Source organism: Phlebotomus argentipes, unplaced genomic scaffold (assembly GCF_947086385.1).
Source record: "Phlebotomus argentipes unplaced genomic scaffold, Phlebotomus argentipes genome assembly contig_17, whole genome shotgun sequence".
NCBI lineage: Eukaryota > Metazoa > Arthropoda > Insecta > Diptera > Psychodidae > Phlebotomus > Phlebotomus argentipes.
The window spans coordinates 452,914-466,911 of record NW_026776166.1 but is presented as its reverse complement, the minus strand read 5'-3'; the positions used below and the strand labels follow the sequence as shown (position 1 = coordinate 466,911).

The window sequence follows — 13,998 nt, the reverse complement described above, 5'->3', positions numbered from 1 at the left end:
CGACTGTACTTTCCATCGCACAGCGGACAGGAGAAGTCTTCCGCGTCCAGGCAATCAAAGCAAAATATTCCAGGACAATTCAACTGATCGCAAGGGTCGAGGCTATCTTCTAAGCTGCCAGGAGTGGCGCAGGAGAGACAGAACTCCTGCCATTGATGACCCAGGAAGAAAGTCAAGCAGCGAGTGTGGCGAATCCTCTCCCAGAAGTCCCTGGGAAAGAAGGCGGATCTTATCAGTAGGCGGAGTTTATGAAAAGAAGAAGGCTTATTGTACAATTGACGATTTTATCATTTCTGATGAATAAGAATCTGTGAAAATTCAACCTTTTGATAGCGTTTTCTAGATCTCTTTTATTACACGTTGAATTTCTTAAAATACTTCTATTTTCTGACAGAGAATTGCTGTCTGAAATTGCAAAATATTACTGAGAAACATTTAAATCACATTTAATCCACTCCTGAATTTAAATGTTAATCTTATCAGGCTTTTATAGTTAAGAGTTTAGTTCATTGCGTCGTACGATTTCTCTCATGCTTGTCTAACGATTATCGGCACAGTTCTTTACTGGGTAGTCAGTTGTGTCATTTTCCTGGCTTTTTCGGCTCCTGAAAAATGGGTGCCTCCAATTCCGCGACGCGCTCTTACTCAGTGGAGCCCGACGACCCCAAAACGGACGCCTCCATGGACGTCGTGGCGGTCACGGACGACGTGGTGAAGCGCCTGATGGGATATGAGCGAGGTGAGCGTTTTTCCATCCCAGATTACACCTGAAGTTGGCTCTAAATGAGTGCTTTTTGAACTTCCCAGAAGCTGCCCAGGAACCAGAGATCCCAGCTCCAGTGCCCCCACCGAAAATCCGCCCCGTGGTGCCTCCAGTTCCCTCTCCTAGTCAAGACCGCGCGCTGGAGGATCAGCTGAGGAAGTTACACGAGACTATCGAGCGATCTGAGGAGGACTTCAGACGCACTTACGACACTATCCGGAATCGAGTGGACTCTGACCAGGCAGCGCCTCAGCGCACGGACGCCTGCTCTCACCTGGCGGACACTGTGGTCTCGTGCTACCGCGACAACAGCGATAACCCCCTGAAGTGCCGCAGTCACGTCGTGGCGTTCCGGGAGTGCGTTCTGGAGTCGCTGGCGACCGCCAAACCGGCCAAATAGACTTCGAGAGGCTTGTAAATAGATTGTTGGCTGATAAATAATTAGTTACCTGAACACACTGTCCTCATTCTCCTCTCCTTTGACCGTGTGAAGTATCTTCTGCGCTGCGATGGTCAGGAAGCTCTTCCGTTGCCGCAGGATTTCAGCGTGCAGCCAAGCTGACCTCTTGCGCGCTCTCTCGGGGTGAAAAGAGTCCATCACGAGTTGCTGGATGCGCAAACTGAAGGGTTCCAGGAGCAGAAAGGCCCAGCAAATGACTGTGAGGATGATGATTGTGCGAAATCTCTGAAGATCCGGAGGACTGGGATTCGGCAGGCAATCCCTGAAGTCTGTCGTGTACCCTTTGAGCATTGGCTCGAATTCCCCAACCACGCCTCTGTACATCTCTGCCAGCGGCCCAGTTCCGTTGACTTCGATGATCGTGTAGCCAGAAGTCATTGGCGTGAGATGAGCTTCCTCGTAGTCGCGAATAACTGCGAGAATCCAGTGCAGACTGAAGTCCGTGAAGAGAATTGTGAAGATCTGAATGTTGGAGAGCAGCAGGAAGGGAAAGGAGCGAAAGAGCTTCCTTCTTTCATATCGGATGAGCCAGAAAGTGCGCATTTCGGTGTAACGATCCTCTTCTTCACCGCGCAGAGGCAAGACAAGCTTTCGTCCTTGTTCTTCGCTTTTGGCTTCAATGTCAAGGAACTCGCGAGTGATGTAGCAATTCCTGTAGTCATCGCGCTTGAGATACTGCACCTGGTATCTGAAGACTCTGCAGAGGAAGATAGAGTGTTGGATTGATCATAAAATCAGGCAATTTGTGATTTGTCTTACTTGTAGAACAGCCAAATAATGAAGATCAGCGACAGGATTTCCATGAAGCCGACAAAGGACGCGAATATTTCTGTCTTCTTCCTGAACTCCTTCGAGATGGATTGCCTGATTTCAGTCCAATTTCTCGATGCAGTAGTTTCAAAGTCAAAGTCAGAGTCGAATTCCAAGTTGAAATGGAACATTTTCTTGATCATTTCACTGAAAGTTTCAGCCACTGAAGGAAGAAATGAGGGAAAAGGTAATAAAAATGCGGTTTCGAAAAAGAATCCTTACTTACTCTCTTCAATGGCATTGAGGGCAGATTCTCCGATGTATTTTATTCCGATGCACATGAATTTGAACACTTCCATTGGAATGCAGAGCGGTTGCATGAGATAATGAAGACTGCAGAGAACAGAAGCACTTCCCAAGTCTTCTTCGCACTTCGCAATCATCCTGTTAAGCGCATCCACGCACATTTTGAACGGAGATCCGTAACTTCTCTGGCAGAGCTTCGAGACATCCTCCAGCCACGCAAAAGCCTTCCGAATGGACGGAACTAAGAGAAAGATCACAAATACATCTAGAATGAGGAAGAAAATCAAGAATCCTTACTCAAAGCGTTGATGTCTTCCTTTATGGCACTCAAGCGATCCTCAATCTCCTTCATGGCCACCAAAATGTGGTCTTGAATCCTCGAGATCAGTTGCTTGATGTCGCCAAAAGGCCGCTTGAGTCCTCTGATTATTCCCTGAAGCAATTCCTTGAGATGCTCCTGAGAGCAGGACAAACACGCCACGGTTTCCTCGACATTCCGCATGATATTCGCAACGGATCCCGAGAGAGTGAGCACGAAAATGTAGCCCACAATCGCAGATCTTCCTCTCTTGGTCACCAGCATCGGGATGAGGAGAATCATGAAACATTTGAGGAATTGCCAGCGAAGAGCAGTGAAAAACGCGAGGAAAAATAGGAGGAATACCACCAAGAAAGGCGGATTAAAGCGATAAAGCAGAGTTTGATAGAGAAATCCAGTGAAAATCACGCTGATCAGGAGAGTTTTGAGTTTGTCCACTAATTTGATGAACTGTCTTCGCTTTCGCATCTCTTGGAAGAGCTTTTTGCAGCGAGATTTTCCGGTGTTTTCACACATTTTTCACTCATAAATAAATTTCATTCATTGTTTTTCTCTGTTTGCAATGATTTCTTTGATCATTTATCCATTTTTTTACCCGCAAAGAAGGCCAAATTATGCTTCTTGTTTTATTACACGATGGAAATTCCGTTGATGAAAATTCCCAGAAATATATTCCAAATCGGGTCGGAGTTGTAAATAAATTGTGGGAATCACGCAGAGTGACAAAAATTGATCTCAGAGAGTCGCGAGGTCAATGCGAGTGTCCGGTATTTTACCTCGATCGCGAACTCAGTCCATAAATTACACACTCATGAGCAGATCTTGAGTCTCTCTAGACATCGTGGAAATTTACTGATTCCCATGAAATCTTGAGATTGCTGTCATTTCTCAGTGACGATCATGGAAGTGTCGAAGACGGTTTTGTCGCTTGTGATCTTCGGGATAATTTCGCCTGTGATTTCTGACCAATTGTGCCAACCGAGTGTGAATGATGGGCAAATTGTGAAAGTTATCTGCAAGAATGTGGACTCTATGTTGGCAATTTCGAGGGAATTGCAGCCCACGTGGAGACACTTGATTATCATCAACAATCCAGGAAGAACATTCACAAATGCCGAGCATGAATCGACCAATTTGAGGTTCATCGAACACCTGGATTTGTCACAAGCAGGCGAAATCGTTCTTTCGGATCACGGATTCAGGGACTTTCTCTCGCTATCGATACTCGATCTCACCAACTCGAGCATCGGCGAACTCAAGGGCAACTGGTTTGGCAAAGAGAATCTCGTGACGAAGATTATTCTGTCTGGAAATTCTCTGCAAAGCCTCAGAAAGGAGAATCTCAAGATCCTGTCGAATGTCGTGAGCTTGGATTTCTGCTACAACGACATTTCGTACGTTGAGAAGAACGCTTTCATGGACTTGATGAAGCTCGAGGAGCTGAATCTCAACAACAATGATCTATCAGAAATCAATCTCGGAGAGATTTCCAATCTGAAATCCTTATCACTCATGGACAACTCACTAGACAAGGTCAGTTGTTATCGCACGCTTCTTAATCTGCTGTCTAACACTCGCTCTTCCTTTTACAGTTGAGCACTGGAGCTTTCAATGGAATGCCAAAGCTGGAGGTTCTCAATGTGGCGCAAAACTACATAAAAACCATCGATCCTCGCGCTTTCGAGGGCCTGACAAGCCTAAAAGTCCTCAACATTTCCGGGAACAGCGTCAAGACAATACAATCACAGATATTCATCGGACTCTCGCGCGTGAGGCTGATGGAATTGGATTTGAGCAAGAACGACATCAATTTGATTGAAGCAAATGGATTTTCCGAGCTGAAGAATCTGCGATCGCTGAACATTTCCCAGAATTCACTCTCATCGCTCTTTCCCGCCATGTTCGAAGGCATGCAATCACTGCGAAAGCTCTTCATTAACACCAATAACATCATGAATATCCAGCCAAAGACGTTCGGTGTCATGCCTCTGCTCGAGATCCTGGAATTGGCCGAGAATCAAATACTCAATCTGGACAAAGAGATGTTCAGAGATGGTCTTCCGCGCCTCAGGAAGCTCATACTCATGCGCAATGACATCCTAACTGTTCAGCCCAGCGCCTTTGAGTTTATTCCCAATCTAGATTACCTGAGTTTGGCGGGAAATGAGATCGAATCGCTGCCTTTGGAGGTCTTTAAGCCGCTGAATAAGCTGAAGAAGCTCCACTTGGCCCACAATAGAATCGAGGAACTGCATCATGAGCATCTCAATCATCTGCGCAAGCTTTGGTCACTGCTCATTGACTACAATCGCTTGACGTTCTTCCCAGATTTGGACAATAACTTCCTCAATCTTCAGTACGTCTCCATCGAGGGAAATCCCTGGCAGTGTCCCTGCTTTAACGAAATGGTCAAGTTCCTGGCAGACCGACGAATTGAGTACCGCAGAAAAGTGCTCTTCGACGGACAACGACCAGTTTGTGTGGTGACCGGACAGAGTTTCTGCGTGAAGAACATCACCATCGTGCGTGAATACAATGTTGCTGATCAATTCAACAATGTGCTGTGATAGTGAAATAAAAATGTGGGCGTGGCATGCAATTGGGCGGGGCTTAATTAATTCCTGCACTCATCGCTCATCTCGAAAGCATTCCTCTGTCGGCGTTTAGAGATTACAAACTGGAAAAGACAGCGTGCAATCTCCAATAGATATCCTATTTAAAGCATTTTGCTAAATTGAGAACATGTCTTGCGCGATGCTGATAAATGTTGTTGCGCGATAAGTGCAAATGCATTTCCTCCAGCATGATAAGATCAAAGTGCATTTAAGGCTGCCTACACATTCCGCCACAGAGTCAAGAATCTCTTGAACTTGATCTCCAAGAGGCGATGCAATTGTGTGAGAATCTGCACTGGCAGCGTGATTCATGCGATGGCCGAATGGAAACCAGTTCCGTGTGCTGTCGCCTTGGCACTTTTCCCATCCGACTTCGCCAGCCAAGAGGCCCAAACAAGTCATTCAGTACCTGAGTGACTTGCACAGTGATCGAGTGGTGCGATGATGAGGTGCTTTGTGGCATTCCTCGTCACCTGGACGCTCTGTGGCGTTGTCCGGGCGGAGACAAAGTGCCATCCCATCTTCATTGGGGGCATCATGAAGCACATCGAGTGCCAGAACGTCGTGTCCATTGACGAGGTGTTGGCGGAGCTGCAGCCCGAATGGGTGAGTCTCTCGGTGGTGAACAAGCCCACGGAGATCTTCTCGATGGTCGGCAAGGTGCTGTCGCAGAACAGCCTTATCAACATTGAAGACATCGATCTGTCCAACTCTGGCAGCCTCGATATCCGTGAGCCATTCTTCAGGGAGTATCTCAATCTCAACCGTCTCAACATTTCCTCCACGAAGATAACAAATCTGGGCCCTTTCTGGTTCGGTCGCCTGAACTTCCTCGAGTTCCTCGATGCGAATAGCAACAAGATCTCAGAGATCAAGAGAAACTACTTCGTAAACACCACGAAACTCGAGCGATTGTGGCTGCAGAACAACGAAATCAAGATTGTTCAGATGGACGCTTTTCAAGATCTCAGACATCTTGAATTCCTCGATATCAGCTTCAATCGCCTAACCAGAGGAGAGTTGGGAGCGATTCCAGCCCTCAAAATCCTTCTCGCGCGCAAGAATCTCATCACAACGCTCACGCCCAACGCCTTCCTGAAGATGCCCGAACTGGAGTTCATTGATCTCTCAGCGAACATCATCACGAGCCTCAGAGAGAAGACCTTCACAGGTCTGGCGAACCTGAAGGAGCTGAACTTGTCGGAAAACGCCATTAACGAGATCTTGTCTCTGACTTTCTCTGGCCTCGCCAACGCCAGGATATCCAACATCGATCTCAGCCACAATCACATCCACACAATCAACAAGGACGCCTTCGAGGGCCTAGGACTCCTGCAGAAGCTAGACTTGTCCCAGAACTCTCTCACCGAACTCGAAGACTACACATTCCACGGAATGGCGACTCTGACGGACCTCAATCTCTCAGGGAACCGCATCAATGAGATCCGCAGCAATGCTTTCGCCTCTCTGCCATCGCTGGAGATGCTCGACTTGACGCACAACTCGCTGGAGGTCCTCAAGGAGGACATCTTCGGCAAGACTGGAGCGAATCTCAAGACACTCTCGCTGAAGAACAATCAACTGGTGCAGATTGATGGCAACACTTTCACTACCTTGATCGGCTTGGAAGTCCTTCAGCTGAACTTCAACAGACTGCAGTTCTTCGAAGAGTACACTTTCAGGACGCTCAGGCGCTTGAGAGTGATGCAGATCAATAACAATGGCATTGAGTATCTTCAGGGGGAGCATTTTGACAATCTCCTGGACTTGAGTGAGCTCTACATGCACAGCAACAGGATTTCCTTCTTCCCTAACACAACAAACAGCTTCCCAAGGTAAGAAGAAGTGTGTTAATAATGAGGATTTCTCAATTATTCCCGGTGATTTCCTTGCAGACTCTCCAAGGTGACTGCTGAGGACAATCCTTGGCAGTGCGTGTGTCTCAATCGCTTCCTGAACTGGGCCTCAATGAGAGGCATTCACTACGTCAAGGAGAAGTACAACGGAAAGCGCCCTGTTTGCGTGGCTGTTATCACAGGATGTATTCATGATTTGGGAATTGTCAGGGAGAAGCAAGTTGTGAAAATCTACGAGGAGGCTCTATTCCAATATTTGCGCACAACTTTCACGGGAGGCGATTAGCTCCTCCTGGTGTTCTTAAGTTATTATTTATTCATCCCCTTAATTTTGCCAATAAACTTCCCGAGAATTCACACAAACTGTTTATTGATCCCTCTTCGGACTTTACATCTTCTCCACCAGATTGATGCCGAGAATGTGGAAGCACTTCTCCAGCATTCGCGCTGTGGCTTCAGCCAGGAGAACTCGACTGTGATTGATCTTCACGATCTCGCCTGCGCAAGAGATAACAATTACCCCCGGGGAAAGAGAGATTGATATTAACACACCCCACTTACCGGCCTTATTCTTCTCGATGCAGTAGCACTTGTCGTAGAAGTCCGCGAAGGATGTCGCAATCTCGTACGTGAAGTCACAGAGGTGATTCAGCAGGAAGTCCTTAGACAGTTTCAGCAGAACATCACTGAATTTGAGCAGCACTTTGGCCAAATTCCACTCCTTCTCGTGATCCAGAGCAATTGCTGTGCTGCGCACGAGATCATCAGTCAACTTGAAGTGTTCAGCACAATTCCTCGCGATGGATTTGATTCGTGTGTATGCATAGAGAAGATAAACCGCCGTGTTGCCCTTGTCGTCCAGCATCTGCAAAGATCCGCACATTTAAATTGCACAACATGCAAAAGAGAAGAAGAAGAAAAGAGAGAGAAATGCCATCGACGAACCTGATCGAATGAGAATACATAATCGCTGACGCGATTGTGCGATAAATCAGCATACTTAATGCATCCATACGTAACGGCTTCCTGGGCAATCTTCAGCTCATCCGCCGTTAATTGCTCATGTCGTCCTTTCTCCCGCAGCTTCGCCAGCGAGCGCTGGAGTCCCTCGTCGAGCAGCATCACCAGCTTGATGGTGTCGCCAGAGCGGGTCTTGAACTTCTTCCCATCCTCACCCAACACCACCCCGAAGCCAACATGATCCACTCGGTGCAGCTCCTTGTTAATGAGACCAGTTCGCTCCGAGCACGCAAAGATGGTCTGGAAGTGAGTGAACTGGCCGGCGTCCGTCACATAAATCAGCCAGTCCGCCTTTTCCTCCACAAACCTCTGCTTAATCGCCGCCATGTCCGACGTATCATACGTGTAGCCGCCGTCGGACTTCACGATGGTCAGTGGGATGCCTCTATTCTCACCCTGAAATCCACACAGTCACTCCATCACACACGATCGCCAAACCGAAGACCTGCAGCAACTCACCGAACTCTCAGAGCTCCACATGATCTTCCTGCCTTCGTCGTCCTCCAGAAATCCACCCTTCTGTAGCTCCTCCACGATCTTCACCATCCTCTGCTGGTAGAAACTCTCTCCCCGCTCAATCAACTTCACGCCCAGGCGATCGTAGATCACCTGAAACTCCTTCCTGGACACATTGCAGATGTCCTGCCACGCCTTGATGATCTCCTTGTCGCCCGCCTGCAGCTTCACCACGCACGCATACGCCCTGGCCTTGAAGGCCTCCTCGCTGTCGAACCGCGCCTTGGATTCCTTGTAGAACGCTTGGAGATCGCTGATGGACGGCGTTGTCTTCGTGTAGTCGGGAAATTTGTCCTGCAAGTGCGCAATCAGCATGCCGAACTGCGTTCCCCAGTCGCCCACATGATTGATGCGCAGGACGTCGTGGTTGAAGAACTCCAGCAGACGGCAAATGGAGTCACCGATGATCGTTGATCTCAGATGACCCACGTGCATCTCCTTGGCGACGTTGGGCGACGAGAAGTCCACCACAACCCGTTTTCGCGCCGCACAAGGTGCCTGGATGCCGTCCACCAAGATGCTCTTTATTAGACCCGCCACGCATTCCCTGCACAGATTAATATGCCAGACAAGTGCGCTTAATATATGAGGAAATTGAACTCGAAAATTCTTATTGAGAACCTATCAAGGGGCGCATCAATGGCAATTTGGAGAGCGCATTCAATGTGAATGGGTGTGAATTTATCTTGCACTAAATGCTAGAAAGAATTGCAGAAAATGACCCAAAAAAGTGAGAGAAATTACATAAAAAAGAATGTGAGTACTGAAAATCTAAGGAAATAACTCAAAATAACCCAAATAAACCCGACATAATTCACACAAAACCATCGAAAAAACACCTAAAGACATGAAGAAATTGCTTTAGGTCTTCAAACAATACTGAAAATCATTAAATAACACACAAATTCCTCGATTTTCCCTCAAATTCTAAAGGTGTTTTCCATCTCAAAATGCACAATAGTAAATTTATGTGATTCAAGAGCTCATTTTGGAGCACTTGCACACCCCTTTCGATGGAATATAAAATATTTCTTCCTTCGGACATATCCAATTTAGATATTTCACGCTATTTTATTTCATTTATCCTCGCGAAGCAATTGACTAGAGACAATTAAAGAGACTTCTCTCGCACGCAGCAGAAGAGAGAATACAAATATTCGCCGATATCGCCAAGCTCTTCTTTAATGTTGATTTGAATCACAGACAAAACAGTGAAAACTTTCCACGCTGCGCGTTTCTTGCGTGGGCGCTCTAAGCTCGCGAAGGGGGCCCACCTGCCGCGCGCGATCCGGGCACAAATGCACATCCCGCGGGAGGAAATTGAATGTGGCCGGCAGGGGTAACGGTGACTTAGAGGGAATTTGTGATTTAAAATTAAAAATAATTGTTATTAAATATTTGCGCAATTCTGACATGTGATAATTCAACAGCATGGAATCCAGACAAACAACACTATTCCGCCGGGGCAAGTGGAAAAAAGCGAGAAATCTTCCCAAGCCCACCCACACACTTATTGGTCACACGGCGGAGGAAGGAATAATATGCGCGAGAGGTTATTTGCACTATCGTGCAGACAAGCTGAGGTACAATTTACCGTTAAGCACCGGGTATAAAAGAACAGAAGACTCCTCATCGCGAGTTCAGTTCTTGTCTATTTCGCCACTCAAGTGGTTGAGAATTTTCCCGTAGAAGAGTCACACAGAGTCAGCAGAGATGCGCTTTGGAGTCTTTCTTTCTGTGATCTGTTTGCTGGTCCTCTGGGACACAGCCACTGGCCAGTTCCCATCCTTTGGCCGATGTCCGGACTATGCGCCAGTGTCGGACTTCGACAAGGAGCGCTTCCTGGGCATGTGGTACGAGCAGGAGCGCTACTTCACCCTCACCGAGTTGGGCTCCAAGTGCACCTCAATGTACTTCGAGCGGCGCGCAGATCAGAAACTCTACGCCAACAATGGAATCGTCAACAGATTGTGAGTAGTCTTTTCGGCACACTCCGAACACTCCCGCGCAGATCCCTTGACCCAGAACCTCTCATTCCTCAGCACCAACGTGCAGAGAATCGTGTCCGGACAGATGACACTCTTCGGCCGCGGCACAACAGGAAAGTTCAACGTTCGCTACACAAACACGCCGATCGCCTATGACACGACATTCAACGTGCTGGACACTGATTACGACGGCTTCGCCGTGCTCTACTCCTGCAGCTCCATCATCCCCTTCGGCCACACTGACTTCGTCTGGCTGATGACCAGGGACCGCCTGCCGGCCGGCGAGGTGCTGCAGCGCGCCTACGGCACACTGGACAAGTACAAGATCTCGCGCACATTCTTCGTGGAGACGGACCAGAAGGACTGCGACACGGTGGCGGCGCCGCAGGAGGCCTACGATCCCACCGAGCCATCGCAGCGGAGCGAGGCCGTCGAGGCCGAGCAGCCGCAGCCCGAGGAGGCGCTGCGGAAGGACGAGGAACCCGCCAAGGCGGCACCGGCGGAGGAGATCAAGGAAGAGAAGAATGCCACCGAATAGAGCAATACAGCAACTGAATCTCTCCCCCTTCGAAACATAAAATCTACACACTCTCCTTTTTTTCCATCTTGCGATCAATTGAATAAAAAGAAGAGATCATTGAGCACGCCGCCTTTCAATCTCTCTCCCTTGTCTCACTTACCTCTTGAGGAAGATGTTGACGAAGCCGCCGCCCGCCACCTCAAATCGCTCCACAATCTCACTCTTCTGCACTTGTGCCATCACCTCCATGGCGATCTCGCGCGGGTTCCGCCCCACGCCGCGATCCTTGAAGATCTTGGCAATGGTCATGGCACTGTTGAACTGATAGTCGCCGAACTTTGCATTGTTCGTCGCCGCCACAGTGACATTCTGGACAAACTCGCCATCATAGAGACGACTCAGCGCGTCCCTGAAGATGTCAGTCAGGTGATTAAGTATCGAGAATTGGCTATTCACCTTCACTTCATCGGTGGGCTTGTACTCGCCGATTGCCTGCAAGACAAGGAGAAAAGTGCACATAAGACGATCTTGTTGCACAGCTTGCAAGATGCTTGGATTCTTTGGCTCAACTAGGAATGTGACAGAATAGATTTATCAGATTCAAATAATGATAATTCAAATAAGAAAACTTCAATTCTAGCTGGAATCGTATAAGGAAATATGAAAAATAAGTCAAAGTTAGTTCTTTTGCACAAAAAAACATCAAAATACTCACACACGCATTGAATTTCATACTAATGTCAACATAAATACACATAAAATTGTGATTTATCAGCATGAACACATGCCAAAATGGTGTTTTGAACGTGAAAATTTTAGGTAAGCTTTGTTTGCGCTCTTAAGAAATTGATTTTGACCATGAATGCGCAAGATTTAGAGTAGAAAGCATTTCAATGGGCGGAACTTACGAATGGGAGGAGCTAAAATAATGCAGATTCTTTTCAATTTCACAACATTGCCTTTCCCGACTGATTACAGAGTTGCACACAATTTCTCACTCGCAATTCCCACAAGTGCGCATCATTACCTTATTGAGAATGTGGAGTCGATGCTTCAGACTCTGGTTCTCGGCGACGAGTCTTGTGAGTTCTTCATCTTCACTCGATGCGCCAACATCACTCATGCACCGTATTTCATTCTCCAACTCCATCGCAATGTCGTTCTGCAACAAAGTGAGAGACAATTTTTTTTCAGCGTAACTTTCCATAATAGATGAAAATCCCATTTTGGTCATCACATCGATAAGAGATATCGTAATGTACGCGCGACTGATTCTGGAGGATTATTGCAAAAGAATGTGTTTCTTCGGTAAACTTATAGATTTCCCCTTTCCAGAATATGCATCATCAATTTGGCAATTTGAACGCCGATCACTAAGAAATTCCCCGCGTATTTTGGATCTTGATAAAAGTGATGAGGATTAGAGACCAGGTGCTCTCCCGACACGGTGTGTGAGTCACAGATTTGCGCGCCTTCCGTGGAATCAGGGTCGAAGATCTTGCATAACTGCGATAAGATGGAGACAATCTGAGTCCCTTATCGTGGGATTTCGTTTGGGTATAAAAGTGAAGGCGCTTCCGAGAGCTTCCAGAACTTGTCGAATACAACAATGAAGTGGATTGTGATTTTGTGCATTGCCGCGGTGGCCCTTGGCGCCGACCTGGAGACTCCGCAGACCATTCCGGAGGATGTTTTCGTGAATCCCGTGCAGCCTTACGAGCCCGACACAGTCGCGACGACCATCAACTGGGCTCAAGTGTTGCCCGTGTGGAATACTCCCACTTTCTTCGACTGGTTCCCGATCTTGCGTCGCATCTTGACACGCGACCGAGACTCCGAGTGGAATGGCTACATCCTGGGCGGGAACATCGCCGAGGCAGGTCAGTTCCCGGAGACTGTGGCGCTGCTCTTCAATCTCCCGATGGCGCACGCCTTCTGCGGCGGCACTCTGGTGTCCACCCGCTGGATCCTCACGTCTGCCCACTGCGGTGGCCTGTCGAATGCCGGAATCGCCATCATGGGCGCCCAGGAAGTGCAGAATGTCAACGAGTTCGGCCAGGTGCGCATGACTTTCAGCCGGATCGAGCGTCATCCGCTCTGGAATCCCACCACGTTCGCCAACGACATCGCCCTCGTGGAGCTGGATCACGATGTCACGTTCACGTGGCGCGTGACCGCGGCCCGTCTGCCCAGCATCCGGCACGTGAACTCCAACTGGTTCAACCAGAGGACGCTCGTGAGCGGCTGGGGCAGCCGCAAGGACACGATCTCTACGCAGCATCGCTACATCCGCGCGCAGGTGATGGCACGTCTCACGTGCACCATCAACTACCCAGGGCTCTTCCACCAGACCTCCCTGTGCACGCCCGGCAACGAGCGCTCTCCCTGCCAGGGCGACTCCGGCGCCGGACTGTCGATCGTCGAGACTGACGGCCAGAAGACCACCATCGGCGTGCTGTCCTTTGGCAGCGGCCTGGGATGCTTCTCTGGCCGCCCCGCGGTCTACACCAACGTCGCGCCCTACGTGATGTGGATCAGCGACGTGACCGGAGTCCCCATCCGTGAGAATCTGTGAGCCCCTCCGAGGCGGGACGTAAACAAAGTCGCCGGCCACGGATTTCACAGCGAGAACGGCTGAAACACGCGCACTCACCATCTTATTCAGATTGCTGAACAGCTCATCACTTTTATCACCCATATTTGAGGCAAATAAATGCGATTTTAGCAGAGAAAAAGGCAAATTTCACGCACAATCACTTCTTCACGTGGACTTGACACGTCAAAACACCCTCCACAAAGAGTTCCACAAGTCGATGAAGTGTGGACAAAGAGAATAGCGGTTGATATTTGAAAGTGCTCACTTCGAAGCTTTCGAAGACGGTTAG

At 48.4% G+C, this 13,998-nt stretch overlaps 5 protein-coding genes across 5 annotated transcripts; 3 read left to right on the top strand and 2 right to left on the bottom strand.

Moving 5' to 3' along the window:
* The first annotated feature begins 352 nt into the window (after positions 1-352).
* Positions 353-1,220, top strand: LOC132256686 (uncharacterized). The gene is made up of 2 exons (XM_059753181.1): positions 353-739; positions 808-1,220. The coding sequence occupies exons 1-2, from the start codon at positions 613-615 to the stop codon at positions 1,161-1,163; spliced, it is 483 nt and encodes a 160-aa protein (XP_059609164.1). The 5' UTR covers positions 353-612; the 3' UTR covers positions 1,164-1,220.
* Positions 1,172-3,114, bottom strand: LOC132256774 (DC-STAMP domain-containing protein 2). The gene is made up of 4 exons (XM_059753321.1): positions 2,607-3,114; positions 2,260-2,544; positions 1,983-2,196; positions 1,172-1,920 (listed from the first exon to the last, which is right to left on the bottom strand). Exons 1-4 carry the CDS (start codon positions 3,112-3,114, stop codon positions 1,209-1,211), a joined length of 1,719 nt encoding a protein of 572 aa, XP_059609304.1. The 3' UTR covers positions 1,172-1,208.
* A 386-nt stretch (positions 3,115-3,500) lies between these two features.
* LOC132256773 (slit homolog 3 protein-like) lies at positions 3,501-7,378 on the top strand. Its single transcript, XM_059753320.1, has 4 exons — positions 3,501-4,131; positions 4,191-5,161; positions 5,648-7,048; positions 7,109-7,378. Exons 1-4 carry the CDS (start codon positions 3,631-3,633, stop codon positions 7,353-7,355), a joined length of 3,120 nt encoding a protein of 1,039 aa, XP_059609303.1. The 5' UTR covers positions 3,501-3,630; the 3' UTR covers positions 7,356-7,378.
* Positions 7,364-13,906, bottom strand: LOC132256818 (probable arginine--tRNA ligase, cytoplasmic). The gene is made up of 7 exons (XM_059753382.1): positions 13,767-13,906; positions 12,141-12,275; positions 11,274-11,605; positions 8,549-9,152; positions 8,015-8,485; positions 7,631-7,934; positions 7,364-7,567 (listed from the first exon to the last, which is right to left on the bottom strand). Exons 1-7 carry the CDS (start codon positions 13,809-13,811, stop codon positions 7,458-7,460), a joined length of 2,001 nt encoding a protein of 666 aa, XP_059609365.1. The 5' UTR covers positions 13,812-13,906; the 3' UTR covers positions 7,364-7,457.
* LOC132256820 (apolipoprotein D-like) lies at positions 10,291-11,238 on the top strand. Its single transcript, XM_059753384.1, has 2 exons — positions 10,291-10,575; positions 10,648-11,238. Exons 1-2 carry the CDS (start codon positions 10,319-10,321, stop codon positions 11,129-11,131), a joined length of 741 nt encoding a protein of 246 aa, XP_059609367.1. The 5' UTR covers positions 10,291-10,318; the 3' UTR covers positions 11,132-11,238.
* Positions 13,907-13,998: the final 92 nt, after the last annotated feature.

Coding starts and splice junctions, on each gene's coding strand:
- LOC132256820 (XM_059753384.1), top strand. CDS start 10,319: ATGCGCTTTGGAGTCTTTCTTTCTGTGATCTGTTTGCTGGTCCTCTGG. Junction 10,576..10,647: donor AATGGAATCGTCAACAGATT/GTGAGTAGTCTT, acceptor CTCATTCCTCAG/CACCAACGTGCAGAGAATCG.
- LOC132256774 (XM_059753321.1), bottom strand. CDS start 3,114: ATGTGTGAAAACACCGGAAAATCTCGCTGCAAAAAGCTCTTCCAAGAG. Junction 2,197..2,259: donor CCTCAATGCCATTGAAGAGA/GTAAGTAAGGAT, acceptor TTCTTCCTTCAG/TGGCTGAAACTTTCAGTGAA. Junction 1,921..1,982: donor ATTATTTGGCTGTTCTACAA/GTAAGACAAATC, acceptor CTTCCTCTGCAG/AGTCTTCAGATACCAGGTGC.
- LOC132256686 (XM_059753181.1), top strand. CDS start 613: ATGGGTGCCTCCAATTCCGCGACGCGCTCTTACTCAGTGGAGCCCGAC. Junction 740..807: donor CCTGATGGGATATGAGCGAG/GTGAGCGTTTTT, acceptor TGAACTTCCCAG/AAGCTGCCCAGGAACCAGAG.
- LOC132256773 (XM_059753320.1), top strand. CDS start 3,631: ATGTTGGCAATTTCGAGGGAATTGCAGCCCACGTGGAGACACTTGATT. Junction 4,132..4,190: donor TGGACAACTCACTAGACAAG/GTCAGTTGTTAT, acceptor TTCCTTTTACAG/TTGAGCACTGGAGCTTTCAA. Junction 5,162..5,647: donor GATCAATTCAACAATGTGCT/GTGATAGTGAAA, acceptor ACAGTGATCGAG/TGGTGCGATGATGAGGTGCT.
- LOC132256818 (XM_059753382.1), bottom strand. CDS start 13,811: ATGGGTGATAAAAGTGATGAGCTGTTCAGCAATCTGAATAAGATG. Junction 12,276..13,766: donor TCAGCAATCTGAATAAGATG/GTGAGTGCGCGT, acceptor ACTTTGTTGCAG/AACGACATTGCGATGGAGTT. Junction 9,153..11,273: donor GTCAACATCTTCCTCAAGAG/GTAAGTGAGACA, acceptor TAATCTGTGCAG/GGAATGCGTGGCGGGTCTAA.